The 17,019-nt window shown below is 42.1% G+C and overlaps 1 protein-coding gene across 4 annotated transcripts in view; it reads right to left on the bottom strand.

Moving 5' to 3' along the window:
• XPO4 (exportin 4) overlaps positions 1-17,019 on the bottom strand; it is an 89,655-nt gene that overhangs the window by 24,904 nt on the left and 47,732 nt on the right. For 3 of the 4 annotated variants that reach the window (XM_052649917.1, XM_052649916.1, XM_052649918.1), the window contains 3 exons: positions 16,601-16,714; positions 12,215-12,372; positions 11,843-12,017 (listed from right to left, as the gene is read on the bottom strand). In XM_052649917.1, the coding sequence (XP_052505877.1) occupies positions 11,843-12,017; positions 12,215-12,372; positions 16,601-16,714 (447 nt within the window). The remainder of the gene's footprint in view (positions 1-11,842; positions 12,018-12,214; positions 12,373-16,600; positions 16,715-17,019) is intronic. The other variant, XM_052649915.1, reaches the window with a different exon arrangement.

Raw genomic sequence — 17,019 nt, 5'->3', positions numbered from 1 at the left:
CAAAAAATTCTGAATTTCAAATAGCATCCAATGAAATGTTAACAACAACAACATAAAAAAGATGGCATCTCAAGACCTCTTGAAAGACTGTACCATATTTTAGAAAATGCAATCAGGAAACTGAAGTCATAAAGAATAATTATTTATTCTATTTGTGATGATTCATTTCACTATTCCACCAACCTTGTAGGTGATTCTATCATTCTTCCATTTTCTTATTCTTTTAGTCTCTTTTTTATTATAGATGGGAATTGATGAGTAATGGTGAACTACTTCCTAAGATTAAGAAACAGCAAAACACTTCAAAATATAAGAGAAATCAGATCACTAAAATTTCACAATGCATTTTAGGCTTATACTAAGATAATTACAAATGTTCTTTTTGTTCTAAGGTCTCTAATAAAGAATAAAAATAATGAAAAACTGATGGTTAAACAGAACTGTTTAAAAAGAAATCCAAAAGCTAGACTCTGGTGGAACAGTGAGGGTTAAAGAGTCAAATAAAACCTATTCAGACATCATCTGCTGCCATGGGATTGAGAATCCATGTCATTCACGACATGAAGCTTTGCAGGAGATCATTTTCCATCTTTATTTTTACCGAATATTCGGGAGCATTCCTCTGAGGAGCAGGTGTGCTTCCTCTTTTTCCCCCAAGAGCCTTCTAAGGACCTGGTATCTCCAGCCCCTTCTAAAGTCAGGCTTGCGGGTACAGATACTACAGCCTGATTGTTCAGACTGCTCCTTTTCTCTAGGCTTGACTTTCTGCTTTCCTCTTTCATCTAATTGCCTTCTGCAAGTTCTAAAAGATTATCTCACTCTAAACGTTCTTTTTATAAGCCATCAGAAATTTTGTATGAAACAAAGAGCATTATGAAAAAATACAAGAACCTCTGTTATAGTTTTAATGACTAAGTTCTTTCTCTCTAGGACACATCCACTGTTACAGGCTGCCTAATTCATGAAAGGGCAGCTGTGAAGGAAAACCTTACAGAGAACAAGACACCATTTGAGGGGTTACCTGAAAATGAAGCTGATTAAACAATGTCTGTCCAACAGGGGAGTCACTTGTGATTTGTGCATGAGAGTGTTTGCTGCAGCATTACTGAAAACAGTACAAACTAATTCACTGAATCATTCCTCTAAGGTTTTGCATTAAAAACGATTTCTAACTCCAATTAATGACATGAGATGCTGATTATATAAAGGTATTATATAGGTCTGGATGTGAATCAACAGATGCCAATAAAGTGATAAATGTTGGAATGTTGGAGAATTTTAATTTTATGTACTATCTGAATTACTTTTACCAATGACCATATACCATTTTCACATTAAAACTGGATTCTGAAATAACAGTAAGAACAAAATTATAAGAAATAGGCAGGTTTCATTCTAATAAATCTATTACTAGGGAAAAAAAAAGTGTCTTCATATTTGGATCAAGGCAAAAAGGAAACCTGAATACTCCCATAACTAACTGTTCAGATTTTTTTAGTTTAAATTCTTCCCCCAAATAAAATACCAGCTTAGTAAACTTACAGGTGAGATCTACTAAACTAGCAAAAAACAAAAAAAAACCCCCCAATCTTACAGAGACTGATCCAGAGAAGAGGAAACAAGAATGAGAAAGACATAACTCAGGAAGTGATGTTACCTTGACACCAAACAAACCCAGCCACTCACAAAAGGCCATGACAGCTGGCTTCAACTCAGAAATGCAAGGGCAACTTTAACAAAAGAAAAATCTACAGAACCAACTGATCACACTAACAGATCAAGTAGAAACACAATTAATGATATTCAATACTCAACCATGTTTTAAAAATCTATTAGTGGGACTTCCCTGGTAGTTCGGTGGTTAAGAATCCATCTTCCAATGCCGAGGATACAGGTTCCATCCCTGGTCAAGGAACTAAGATCTCACCTGCCTCAGGGCAACTATGCCCGCACGCTGCAACTAGAGAGGCCCCCATGCAAATAGAGAAAGACCACATATCACAATGAAGACCCAGGAATCAAAATTTAAAAACAAACAAAAAGCCTATTACTCATTCTGATAAAGGAGAGCTCAAAAACAGTTAGCAAACATTACTCCGAATGATGAACCAGGAAAGATGTCTTCTACTACCATTTGATTCAACACTGCACCATAAGAAATGAACCATACACTAAGCGTCAGAAATACAAATGGTGAAGACTGAAAAAAGCAAGACTGTCATTATTCAGATGACACAACTGTCCGCAGAGGAAAATCATTAGAATCAATAAGAATTCTGAAAGGTCAGTAAATATCAGATCAACATACAAACGCCAACTTCAATTCTCCATGCCAGCAGCAATCTCAAAAATGATACTTACAGAAGATACTATTTACAACAGCAACAAGAATGAAAGGCACTAAAGGAAAACTTATTCCTTACTGAAAGGTAATAAATTATACCTTAATTAATATAGAGAAATACCACATTTATGGGCAGAATTAATACAGTAGAGATGTCCACTTTTCACTAAAGAATCACTATAATTCTAAGCACAATCCAACTTGAAAAACTGACACAATTTTTACAGAAAATAAAAAAGCTAACATAGTCAAGATTCCTCCTGAAAATCCAGGGTGCAGTGGGAACTGACATCACCTTAAAACAAAACACAGGTGCAAAAACAGAGTAGCTGACCAATGGAAGTGGTTAGAGCTCAAGAAAGTTCAACTAGTATGTGAACACTAGATAGTAACAGTCTTACAAATCATTAGGAAGGGAAGGGCTATTTGATGCACGTTGCTGGCAGCGGAGGAAAACAGCAACAAAACAAAAAGACAATCTAACAAATGGGGAAAAGATATTTGCAAACCATGTATTTGATAGGAGGTTAATATCCAAAATATATAAGAAACTCTTGCAATCCAACAGCAAAAAAAAAAAAAAAAAACAAACAGATGAAGAAACAGCTTAAGAATCTGATTGAGGCTGGGAGATTAAGATGGTGGAAGAGAAGGACTCGAAGCTCATCTCCCCCTATAAATTCATTTAGACTGCATCTATATAAGGTGCTCTCACCCTGGGGTCCCCCTTCACCAGCTGGGGGAGCGGCAAGGAATGCAGCTGGCAGGACAGAGAGACGTGCACACAGGGTCCTGGTCACCACCTGCTGTCTCCAGCCTTAGTGTGGACAGACCTGGGGTGAGCACAGGGCAGGCTGTGTGGAGACAGGCCAAAGAGGCTGGAGTGTGGTCGGAGCCACAATCAGGGGTGTGGGGTGTGTCCAGGGCCCTGAGCCCGGGTTCACCTCGGGAGCCCCCCATCAGTGCAGAGCAGCCTCAGAAACTAATGAGCGGGCTCTGCGGCAGGACACAAGAGGGAAACACTGCATTAATGAAACGTCAGGAGGAGAAAGTTTAAAAAAAAATCCCTTTTAAAATCAAATACAAAAATATAAAATACTTATGAATAAACCTGACCAAGGAAGTGAAAGACAACAAGGAGGTGTTGACAACTATAATAAGATGATAAAGACATATATCTGAAAAAGACAAATGTGTTCATAGCAGCAGTATTCACAATAGCCAAGACATGGAAGGAACCTAAATGTCCATCGACAGATGAATGGATAAAGATATGGTACAGATGTACAATGGAATATTACTCAGCCAGTAATATTCTCAGTTGGGTTGAGGGCTCACCCGTGGGCATTTTGTTATTGTTTATTTTTCATCTGTATTGTATATGCTATAACACAGTCATGGATGCTGGTTCTCAGGACTCGAGAAAGACACATAAAGAGGCCAGGTAAGTGCTGGATCTGCTTTGAGCAGCAGCAGCAGAGCAGCTGGCCATGGACCTTCAACACAAATCTAACCCAGAGCCAGCTAAGGATGGAGCAGGGGGATCAACAAGACAGTCTCCGCCCAGAGAAACATCTGCGGCCTGTCAGTACACTTCACCAAGCATGTGCTTTGCAGACATCATTTGTTAAGTCTTAACACAGTTTATCTTGCCAAAATAAACAGACCAGTAACATATCTTAAGAGGAATAGCATCCTCTGAGCCCACGTCTCAGAAGGAAGAAGCAATGTTTCACATTGTTCCTCAGCACATATGTGATGCACGCTTACCATGTTTAATCTGAAATTCTGACACAGAGAAGTACAAAAAAACTGTCAAAGCCTTAGTAAGAAGCTGTTCACTCTTGGAAGAGCGTTCCACAGTCCCTTGCACAAAGCCCTGACGTGAGACAAACCAGGATCACATCGGACACTCAGCCCCCTCCCTGAAGCAGATCTAAAATAAGCACTGCAAGCTTCCCAGAGCCTTCTGTTCCACTTGGAAACCAGCACAAGTGACTCATCAGGCAAAGTGTGAGAAATCTGGCTGATGACAATTGGCAGCTAAATCTTTCAGTCTAATCAGAGAACTGAAACCCGGCCCAGCACTTTCTCCTAATGCTTTGGCCCGGCTCCACTGCCCCTCTGGCCAGCACCCAGCAGCCAAGCCAGAGCACGTGCCCAGAGCTGACGAAGGGACCAAGCTGGACACTGCTCGTGCCCGGGGGCCCTTGGGCCCACTGCCAGCAGAGCTCTAGAGAGGCCCTGGAGCTTAGGGGGGCACTTGACCCCACTCACTTCGTCTGGGAACAGAGGGTGGAGAACGTAATTAGAATAGGATATCAGCACTGACACGTCAACACCCATAATTAACTTGCGAGTGTACAGAGGGGTGAACTTGCAGCTCTCCAGCCTCAGGAAAACAGTCCGCTTTTGTATCTGGTAACTATTTGAACCCACTCATGGATCACAGCCTTGTCATAGCAAAGGGGCTTGGATAACCCAGTGAAGCCAGGAGCCATGCCATGCAGAGCCACACAAGATGGACGGGTCACCGTGGAGAGTTCTGACAAGACGTGGTCCACTGCAGGAGGGAATGGCAAATCACTCCAGTATTCTTGCTGCAAGAACCCCACGAACAGTATGAAAAGGCAAAAAGATATGACACCAGAAGGTGAGCACCCCGTGGTCAGAAGGTGTCCAATGTGCTATAGGGGAAGGGCAGAGGGCAATTACTAATAGCTCCAGAAAGAATGAAGAGGCTGTGCCAAAGTGCAAATGGCACTCAGCTGTGGCTGTCTGGTAGGGAAAGTAAAGTCCAGTGCTGTAAAGAACAATATCACATGGGAACCTGGAATGTTAGGTTCAGGAATCAAGGTAAACTGGACGGGATCAAGCAGGAGATGGCAAGAGTAAACATCAACATCTTAGAATCAGTGAACTAAAATGGATGGAAATGAGTGAATTTAATTCAGATGACCACTATATCTACTACTGTGGGCAAAAATCCCTTAGAAGAAATGGAGTAGTTCTCAAACAGAAGAGTCTGAAATGCAGTACCTGTGTGCAATCTCAAAAAATGACAGAATGATCTCAGCTTGTTTTCAAGGCAAACCATTCAATATCACAGTAATTCAAGTATGCCCTAAACACTATCCTGTATGATTGTACAGTGGAAGTGACAAATAGATTCAAGGGATCAGATCTGATAGAGTGCCTGAAAAACTATGGACAAAGGTTTGTGACATTGTACAGGAGGCAGTGATCAAGACCATCCCCAAGAAAAAGAAATGCAAAAAGGCAAAATGGTTGTTTGAGGAGGCCTTATGAATTCCTGTAAGAAGAGAAGTGAAAGGCAAAGAAGATAAACCCAACTGAATGCAGAGTTCCAGTGAACAGCAAGAAGAGATAAAGCCTTCTTAAGTGAACAAGCAAAGAAATAGAGGAAAACAATAGAATGGGAAAGACTAGAGATCTCCTCAAGAAAATTGGAGATACCAAGGGAACATTTCATGTAAAGATGGGCACAATAAAGGACAGAAATGGTATGGACCTAACAGAAGCAGAAGATACTAAGAAGATGTGGCAAGAATACACAGAAGAACTGCACAAAAAAGATCTTAATGACCCAGATAACCTCAATGGTGTGATCACTCACCTAGAGCCAGAATGCTGGAGTATTAAGTCAAGTGGGCCTTAGGAAGCGTCACTACGAACAAAGCTAGTGGAGGTGATGGAATTCCAGCTGAGCTATTTCAAATCCTAAAAGTTGATGCTGCTAAGAGTGCTGCACTCAATATGCCAGCACATTTGGAAAACTCACCAGTGGCCACAGGACTGGAAAAGGTCAGTTTTCATTCCAATCCCAAAGAAAGGCAATGCCAAAGAATGTTCAAATTCCATACAACTGCACTCATTTCACATGATAGCAAGATTATGCTCAAGATTCTCCAAGCAAGGCTTCAGCAGGACATGAACCAAGAACTTCCACACGTACAAGTTGGATTTAGAAAAGACAGAGGAACCAGTGGATGTTGATAAAATTGACAACATCCACCGGATCATAGAAAAAGAAAGGGAATTCCAAAAAATATGTACTTTTGCTTCATTGACTTCACTAAAGCCTTTGACTGTGTGGATCACAACAAACTGTGAAAAATTCTTTTAAGAGATGGAATATCCGACCACCTGACCTGCCTCCTGAGAAATCTGTATATAGGTCAAGAAGCAAGTTAGAGCTGGACATGGAACAACAGACTGGTTCCAAATCGGGAAAAGAGTTCGTCAAGGCTGTGTACTGTCAGCCTACTTATTTAACTTATATATGCAGGGTACACTGTGCAAAATGTCCAGCTGAATGAATCACAAGCTGGAATCAAGACTGCCTGGAGAAATACCAACAACCTCAGATATGCAGATGACACCACCCTAATCGCAGAAAGTGAAGAGAAACTAAAGAGCCTTTTGATGAGGGTGAAAGAGGAGACTGAAAAAGCTGGCTTAAAACTCAACATTCAAAAAACTAAGATCATGGCCTTTGGTCCCATCACTTCATGGCAAATAGAAGGGGCAAAGGTGGAAACGTGACAGACTTTATTTTCTTGGGCTCCAAAATCACTGTGGACAGTGACTGCAGCCATGAAATTAAAAGACACTTGCTCCTTGGAAGAAAAGCTATGACCAACCTAGACAGCATATTAAAAAGCAGAGACATCACTTTGCCAACAAAGGTCCGTCTAGTCAAAGCTATGGTTAACCAGTACTCAAGTACAGATGTGAGAGTTGGACCATAAAGAAGGCTGAGCACCAAAGAATTGATGCTTTCGAATTGTGGTGTTGGAGAAGACTCTTGAGAATCCCTTGGACTGCAAGGAGATCCAACCAGTGCATCCTAAAGGAAATCAGTCCTGAATATTCACTGGAAGGACTGATGCTGAAGCTCCAGTACTTTGGCCACCTGATGCGAAGAACTGACTCACTGGAAAAGACCCTGATGCTGGAAAAGACTGAGGGTAGGAGGAGAAGGGGATGACAGAGGATGAGACGGCTAGATGGCATCACTGACTCAATGGACAAAAGTTTAAGCAAACTCTGGGAGATAGTGAAGGACAGGGAAGGCTGGCACGCTGCCGTCCTTGGGGTCAAAAAGTGTCTGAGACACAACTTAGCAACTGAACAACAACAAGAACCACTTGGACACATACAAATAGTAGTTAATTTTGTTTATGAAAACACTGCCAAATGAAGTTTGGGGAAGAAAAGTTTCAGTATGTGAATCTGGTCTCCTTTTAACATGCATGTGAATTTCAGATTAAAATCTAGCATTACTATACAATTCTAACTATATGACATTTAACGGCCACACTTTGGAGACAAGGAAAGATCCCTGGTTGTCAGGGAGGGGTGGGCTGGGGGCAGTAAGACTCCTCTGTGTGAAACCATAATGGCGGATGCACTCATCACACATATCCACGCCCATGACCCATGTAACAGAGTGAGCCCCGACAAAGACGTGGGCTCGGGGTGCTGGTGAAGTCAGGGTAGGTTCATCAACTGTCACACATGCACCCTCTGGTAGGATGCTGATGGTGGGGAAGGCTGTGTGTTGGGGGCAGGGGGGAATTCTCTATTTTCACTCCATTTTGCTATGAATCTAAAACTCTACTATAAAAATAAAGTATGCATGTGTGCCTAATGTCAGATACTGTAAAAGTATACCAGATAAAACATGGTGCCAATATGGTTCTAACATTTGACTGCTACGCTGTAGGCAACTCCCACAGACCTTTTTCTACAAACAGCAAAAAATCAACGTGACAACTCCAAATCATTTTCACAAAACTGGGAAGCTCTCTCTTTGCCCGGGAGCACTGTCTTCATATATAAACGTGTGTTACCTGACTCAGTTAAGAAAAGCATTATGATCCACAGACATAACTACAGTAAGTGGCTGTGAGCCATCAGCTCTCACATGGAGCCACACTGCTAATGAAAAGCCTGCTGAACTCCTGTTTCCTGTAACAGCCAGGGGCTGCTCTTCTGCTCTCAGGAGGACTCGGGAAGGCGAGCACGCAGAACCGTCGAGGTCACAGAGGGTGGAAAGGAGCCAACAGCACAGCCCGGCACCCTGGCAGCGCTCGTTAGCAAACATGACACAAAATCATTTGGCAGAAGTAACTTGTGCAATATAAACCGTGCTTATGACAACAGGGAGAAACTCCAGGTAGGTGGAAGGGGTAAAGGCCCCAGCGATATACTGTAGTATCTGCATGGCTGGCACACAGCTGTTCATCTTATTATTCTTCACAATGTTTATACATACACACACACACACATAAAGTTTTTACTTGACATGAACAAAATACTTCACAATAAGTTTAAATTTTATATGCACTGCCATAACCCACAAGTCCAATGACAGATAATACATGTGTAATACATGTTATCAGATAATATATAGTGTAAAATAGCAAGCAAGGACATACAAAAGATTAAAGATGGAAAGAACTAAAACAGTCTGTGCTGTTGCTCACCTGCTATATTCTTTCTGGTATGCATGCATGCTAAGTCACTTCAGTTGTGTCTCTGTGACTGTATTTTTTGTGACTCTGCAGACTACAGTCCGCCAGGATCCTCAGTCCATGGGATCTCCACGCAAGAATACTGGAGTGGGTTGCCATTTCTGCCTCCAGGGGATCTTCCCAACCCCAGTGTCTCTTACGTTTCAGGCACTGGTAGCTGGGTTCTTTAGGTTCTTCACTACTAGCGCCACCTGGAAAGCCCCTTTCTGAGTGCAGCATCATATGAAGCAAAAATCTCACCATAGAGAAAAAACCCAGAAATGTTACAAATAAAAAGTCATGATCTCTGCATTTTAAAAAGAATTTAGGGACTTCCCTGGTGGTCCAGTGGCTAAGACTCCACGCTCCCAATGCAGGGGGCCCGGGTTCAGTCCCTGGTTGGGGAACTAGATCCCTCAAGCTGCAACTAAAACTTCTCATGCTGCAACTAAAGATCCTGTGAGCTGCACCTAAGTCCAGGTGCAGCCAAATAAATATTAAAAAAAAAAAAAGAATTTAGAGAAGTCTCTGAATGTCAAATGCAATAGAAATGAATTCATTCTCTTGTTTTTCTAGCCAGTCCTTACAGCACAGAATTAATTTGACTCAGAGCACCCATGCATATGACAGTATTCCTAGCCTCTGAATAAATAGTCTAAATTATAACTTTTCAGAGAATTTTTAACGTTACACTCTTAGATTAACTTTTTCCTTTTGGAAACATATATGACTTTCCAAATTCTTAACGCTAAACAATGTATTTATCAAACACAGTGCCTGGTGAAATGTAGGCGATAGATAAACATTCACAGAACTGGACTGACCCTCCTAAGGGCCAGCTTCGCTGGGACTCACCCACCTGCCCTGAGGTGGCCGGGCCTCCTTACTCAAGTGTTCCCTTATGAAACCCTGGCCAATAGATCTAGTTGTTCCAATGGTAGTCTTGTAAGCAGTACAACCCTTGCCAATTTGGTTGCTATGAGTCATGGAAAGCATTAGACAAATCTTTTCCCTCTGCTTTTTTCGATGGATAACCAACTGTTTCTAACACCATTTTTTAAACATCATAAACAGGTTAAAAGAAATCAATTTGTTAAAAGAAAGGAAGACAGCACAAGAAACACCCACTCTCTGCAAGTGCAGCCAGGCCCTCTGAGTTCCAATACTTCTGTCAAACCTTGGCAGAAACAATGTTTTCCAAGTTGTTAGTTCCCTAGGCAAAATAAATAAATGCTCAAATTCAAAATCTGCAAACCAAAAATGTTACTTATCTTTTAGCAATTCCTCTATAAGATGGTTAGAAGATTCCTCAACCCACAGACAGACACTAAAAAGCAGCTGTGTTTCTAAACATGCTTATTCTGTTTAACCCCCAGGGTTTAGAAAAGAAAACGAGACAAGGGGGAAGGGGTAGGGGAAGGAGGGACTCAGGATGTGAAGCCCTAGTGACTCAGTATCTGTGATCACTTGAAAAGGGTTTGAGTAAAGCTTCCTTTAACTCTCCCTGTACTTCCATGCCTAGAACATCATTTTCCTCGCCCAGAAATTCAGATCTCACATGTGAGGCCTGTAAATGTCTATTCCTCCATGACCCACACTTTCCAACACACAAATGTCTTCCTGGCCTGGCTCCTTCCCCATCAAACCACGGGGCACCCACGGTGCGGACACAGCCACATCTGAGTTCTCCACGCTCTGACACCTACAAAAAGGGACACTATACACTTCCACACATGTTGCCAGACCTCCCAACAAAACAGCCGTTAGGACTTCACTTGAAATTCTGTCAAATGTTCACATATATTTTTCTTACCCTTAGAATCTTTGAAAAGGATTTACATTTCATAAAAAGAAAAATTAGCTTCAACAATAACTACTTTGCAGGGAAAAAAATCAATTACTTCCCAAGATTAATGGAGTTATTCACAGTAACTGTTACACACGCAGCTTTGTTGTCAGAAAGTTTAGTACCTGTTTTCTAGATTAAATATAAAACTTAGAAGATATTCATTTAAAATCTGTACCTAGAAACGTCTCTGAGTAATGGAACTGGTCTTCATTTTAATGTAAATTAGAATTTACTAAGGTATATTATTAAACCATAGCACCAAAAATATTTTCAAGAGCATAGTCTAATCAAAATAAATAAGGTTACAATTATTTGAACCAAATTATATTTATGCAATTTTCAGGTAAGCCCAAGATTTTTAAATTCTCAAGCAATACTTAAAATTATATATAGTCACAACCATACCATAAAGCTCACAGCACCCTTTGAACTTAATCAAACAGCTTAATATTAAAATGGGCTTTCAGCATAATATTTAATATAAACATTTCACTCCATTTCCTATATTCATGTACTAAATTATCTCAACTTAAAATCTTTAGACCAGGGCTAAAGTGGCTCAGTGGTAAAGAATCTGCCTGCCAATGCAAGAGACACGGGTTTGATCTCTGATCAGGGAAAATTCCACATGCCGAAGAGCAACTAAGTCTGTGCACCACAACTCCTGAGCCTGTGGTCTAGAGCCCAGGATCTAAACAAGAGAAGCCATTGCAATGAGAAGCCCAAGCACCACAACCAGAGAGTGGTCCCCACCTGCCACAAGTGAGAAAAAGGCCCGTGTAGCCAAAAATAAATAAATAAAATTATAAAAAAATAAACAAAAGCAATTAAAAATAATTACTTAGACCAATAAGGGAAGCCTGGCATGCTGCACCCCATGGGGTCAGAAAGAGTTAGACATGACTTAGCGACTGAACTGAAAGTGATTTTAATCACAAATGTTTTAAAAGCCATGTTTCCAAGCACAGATCACCAAATAATTTGCACATATAAACAAGAACACATGCCTTTAAAACGATGACTCACTGTGAGCAGTGCTCAGAAGCAGAGCAGCCCTCACTGTGAGATGGACGGAGAGACGGATGCCGTGTGATAAGAGGAGCAACTTACCACTTCCTCTAGTGCAGCGCTGCGCCCAAAAGAGCAGGTGAGGTGCGTGAGGCAGTTGACGAAGGACGAGAACAGCTCTCGGGGGATGGCAGTCAGCACGTTGCGAGGGAACACGGTGATCAGGTTGCTGATGATGCTGGAGATGCCCACAGCCTCAGAGTCTTCTATCTCGATCCTACAACCCAAGGTGTGGGCACCGGCATTAAGTGGAGCAGGGGGAACTGGTTTCCATCCACTTGTTCCAAAGGCACGTCTCTGTGTGCTCACTCACATATAACTACTTCAGAGGGTTAAGGGGAATCACTGGTTTCTCTTCCCCTCCACCACGAACCATGCAGGAGAGCCAGGGCCGCTCCCGGCTGGGACACCTACCCGTTGATGGTGCCCAACAGGCCCTCAATGAAGTGGGCGAGGTAGTCCACCTGAGCGCCCTCATCAGGGAAGACAGGCCCGTGCAGGGACGCCAACTGTGCAAGGCACTGCAGCGAGTCCTGGGCCATGTCAGAATCCTCTCTGATCTTTCGATGTACCTGTTGGAAAGATGAGCTAATCCATAAAAATAAATTCCTCTTTTATAAGGGTCACGTTTCTATCATGCCAAATGAAGGGAGAGAAAAATTCACTGCAGCTGATTATTTCTAGAAAACTGATCTCGAAGTTAAATTTGAAAATTGCGCCTCAGTGCACTGCTTTGTTACAGGCCATGATTTTAAACGTTATCAGTTAATCTTCAATGGAGGGCTACCTACAGTGTGAAAACTGAACTGTCTCCAGCCTATTGTGACAAAGAGAGAAACAGATGCTGGCCAGTTAGGCACACTGCTCCTTCTAAAAACAGCAAGGACAGTCGTCTGTATTACGCTAACTATGCCTCACCCAGGCTCCTGCTAAAGTTAGCGAAGTTCAGGCAGGAGCGTACAGATGGCACTCCGGTGGATACAGACAGTCACACTCAGAAAACCAGCGCACCCCTCCATTCCTAGGCGCACGCTCACTCAAACAACACATAAACAGTCTTCCATTAACTCTGAGACTGCCTACAAGTTGTCCGAATCTCATTTTATGCTACATCATTGCAATTAATAAATTAATTTTTTTTAAAATTTTACTTAGATTCTATTTAAGTTCACTTTGAACCTCATCTAGATTTTATTTCAGTTCTGCAATACTGATCTGAAACACCTGGTATATAGCATTCCTATGAAGGTCATTAATGTTCTCAGACTTAATAACCAAAACAACCCAGGAAAATGGTTCAGAGAACTCACAGGAAACTTCTCATCTTAATCTACCACACGTACTACGGCCATCTTCTACTTTCCACAAGCATTTCACTTTTCCAGCCCCCTTTCCCCTACACAAAGCTCTCTGCTTTCTGAATGTCACAATGTATACATTTATTCTCCATGGGTTTCAGATTATTTCACTCTGACTATACAAATCAGGTGTAAGTTATATGAAGGAAGAACGTTTCCCAAGTATGCACTGGTGCAAGGGTGAGACACTGAGCACTTACACACCCCCAGTTCTCAGATGGATTCCCCATCAGTCTTCAATTCCTGAGTTTCTTCAGGTTCTAAGAAACTTAAAATATTAGAAACTCGCTACAAGTCACAAAATTAACTTATCTACTGACATGTTGCCCTCTCTGGTTTAGAAAAGGGGTTGGCAACCCACAGCCCATGGGCCAGACCTGGCTTCCTGCCTGCTTCTGTGTGGCCTGTGAGGAAAGAACTGTTTACCTTTGTATGTGGCTGGGAAAAACAAAATTGAAGAATGATACAGTATTTTAGGACATGTGAAAATTACACAGAACTCATGACTTAACAGCTGTCACGGAGTTTTTGCTGTGTGCTTGTCTTCAGAGGGTGGAGTAGAAGCTGCTTTGGAGAACTCACGACCTGCGAAGCCCAGCAGCTCACCTGGCCAGGCCCTCCCTGGTCCATAGCAACAGAGTGTTTTTCGAAGTATCCTGAGTTTTATATAAAGTCGATTAAAAGTACGATGCACAAGTGCATGTATACACTCTACTTCAAGAACTTCTGAACACAACTATTCTTAAGTGCCTTATCTGAAGGCTGTAACTACATTTCTGTCACTGTGTTTTTTAACCTTTTCAACATTTAAATGTGACAGACAACACAGTCTGGGGCCCCAGAGGGCTGCTTCATCAGCCAAGTGGTCGCTCAACACTGGTCTAGACCTGAGGAAGCAAAAGAAATAGCCAACGTGGACCATGTCATGAAATAAATAAAATAAAATAAACCATCCTCAGAGCCTGACTTCATTGTTCAGGCTTATCTTTCCTGAAACATGAACCACATAAAGCGCATGATAAATCAACAACTGATTCTTATGGAAGATGTAGATTCCTGCCCTTCTTCCATCACACAGAGGCTCTACCATATCTGAACTACATTACACAACTTAAAACCCAAATCCAACACCTGAATAGGGGAAAGCAGAGGGATAAAGAAAGGCTAAGTCCAGCCAAAGACCCAGGCAGGTGAGTGGAGAAGCAAGACAGGAAATACAGAGTAAAGAAAGGCTCATGAGTAAGACGCTGGGCTCTGCGGAGACACGGGGAATCGAAGACGTCTGTGGGTCTCCAGTCGAGTGCCTGGTGAAGCACGGGACCAGAAGGCTCTGAGACTGAACACAGACAAGGAGTGGGGTGAGACGGGCGATAGGCAGAAGACAAGTACAAGGAGATCGCACACGGCTGCGAAGCTGACAGCTGAGCCGGGACCACCAGTATCCACACAGCAAGCAGTGTGAAGAAGAGACAACATGGAAGATCAGAAAGGAAAAACTAAGGAGAGGGGCTTTTCCAGCACCTAAGGGAAAGGAGAAAATGGGATCAGTTGTCAACCTGCAAGGGCCAGAAGGCCATCCAGCCCCCTGAACCCAGAAGGGCCATATCCAGGTCGAGGCCATGACACAGTATGTACAAGTGCAGCAATTCAAATCTAGAGAAAAGTAACAACCTGTGGAAAAACGCTGCAAAGAGGCAATAAATTCACAGAATTGAAACTTAAAAAGTAAACTTAAAAAAAAGAATGAAACAAGATTAGTCACGACATTTTTCTAACAAATGACAAAATTAAAATTGTTCATAAAGTGCATACGTGAAAGTAACAGGCCACAGAATACAAAACTGTTAAAATAACAAAGCAAAAGGATTAACTCTCAAGGCTGAGTGACTGCCCACGGAGGCTCCCAGCTGACAGGGGCAGCTGCTGCTGCGTCTAGACAGCTGTTCAGACCAGGAGCCGCTTCCAGCACTGCTGCAAAGTTTTCTACCTTTTCAAAAACTGTTTTCAGTCAAATGAATAATACAGAGAATTGAACTTGGATCCACATCAAAACAAGTTCTGCCCGCGGAGGCAGGCAAGAGAGTGTTAAAGTGTAGTTACAATCACCTTTGATACTAATACTGTTTCTTGGATTTACAGAAAATGCAAGGTAATACTCAGTTTGAACATTTCTACAGAAAAAGATTTTTATGTACACTGAGGGACGAACAACCTTGTTCTCGCTATTTTTTAAAAAAATATATACTATATGCCTACAACATTTTAAATGCTGTATAAACAGGCAACCAGTTGTAAGGCTGGTGACTAGCATTTTTAAAACATATGAACAGATAAACTATAATTAATGGTTGGGATTTAGCAAAATAGCTTATCAGTTTTTAAACTGGTCTTTATCTGCACTTTTGTCCCAGTTGCTATAACTAACTAATGTGGATGTTTGCACTATATCTGCAGACAGATCAACATACACACACTCACACACACACTCTCTCCCACACTCTATCAGAGACACACACACACGTATTTTCCCTAGCTTCTGCCTATTACACTGGGGGCCCTCTTGGGCAAAGATGGGAACAGGTTCCTAACTTCTTCATTATTTAGCAAGCAATAAGCAGGACTATTTAAAGCAGGGGTCCAGCCGAAGTGAACTGCTACTCAAGAACACTGACTTAGCCCACGGCTGGCAACAAAGTGCACTGCTCCAGAGAGCTCTTCTCACGTGGCCCAGGGTCCCCAGGACTTCCTTGATTCTGGCAGGTCATACGGTCAACACTCCTCTCAGCACACCGAGGGCAGTGCCCGCCTTCTCCACCCCCACTGCCCAACCCCTGCCTCCAACACACACACATTCTACGTGTCAGTAATATGATGGCAAAGCTGCAACCAACCAGACAAGGAGCAGAGGTGAGGCCTGGGCTAGGAGGCCAGACACCAGTGCCATCTGCAAAAATGTCAACTATGCCACTCTTCTCACTAAAGGTTTAATTTGTTTTTAAAAATGTAGCTATTTGCTCACTGAAATGTTATTTATGTTACTATGTAGTGGTCTGATATTGCTATTTTTAGGTGAATTAATAATTTATATTTTAAAGTTCTCAGTTTGAATTTTTAATATGGAAAATATAAACACTATTAGCTATAACCCACATAAACCAAAGCTGTTTGGGGTTCTCAATAATTTTTAAGAGTGTAAAGAGGTCCCAAGACCAAACACCTTGAGCCCTATGACATTAAACCCATCCTAATTACATAACATTCTTATAAACCAGCAAAAACATTTCCATATAATCTTTGTTTAAGCAGTATACTGATTAGAAGAGAAGGCTTTGGATGAGAAAAGCAATTTGTCCTGTTTCACTTAAGAGAAATATAGACGCGGGCCTTCCCGTGGCACCCTTCTGTGGCCTCCCTGTGGGCGGGGGTGGGGGGCAGGACTTACGGTAAAGAACAGCTCCATGACCCTGCTGTCCAGGAGGGCCTCCCGCCAGGACTCCGTTGGCTTCAGGAGCACGTTCTGTGAGGACTCAAACATGGCTATATAATGTCTGCCCAGTTATCTGGGGTCAAGGTCAACCACAATAACATTCCGACTTTGTCTAAAATGTAAGCCTAAATATAACGGAGCCATCCAGAAAGAATGTAATGGAAACAGTTTAAGCCTCTTCACATATGCTACACAATTCCTGCCTGAAGCTAAGGAATAAAAGGCATTAAGTGCTGGGAAAAAAAGAATGCTACAGGAATGCAGATAACAGTTCCATTATAATTATATGTCACGCTGCAGGGATAGGCGATCTGAGTGGTGGCAACAGAAGGAAACCAATGCAAAACAGATGCCAAAACACAGGCCAAAAAAAA

This window comes from Budorcas taxicolor, chromosome 12, assembly GCF_023091745.1.
Source record: "Budorcas taxicolor isolate Tak-1 chromosome 12, Takin1.1, whole genome shotgun sequence".
NCBI lineage: Eukaryota > Metazoa > Chordata > Mammalia > Artiodactyla > Bovidae > Budorcas > Budorcas taxicolor.
The sequence above is the reverse complement of the archived record's forward strand: the minus strand, read 5'-3'. Positions and strand labels throughout refer to the sequence as shown.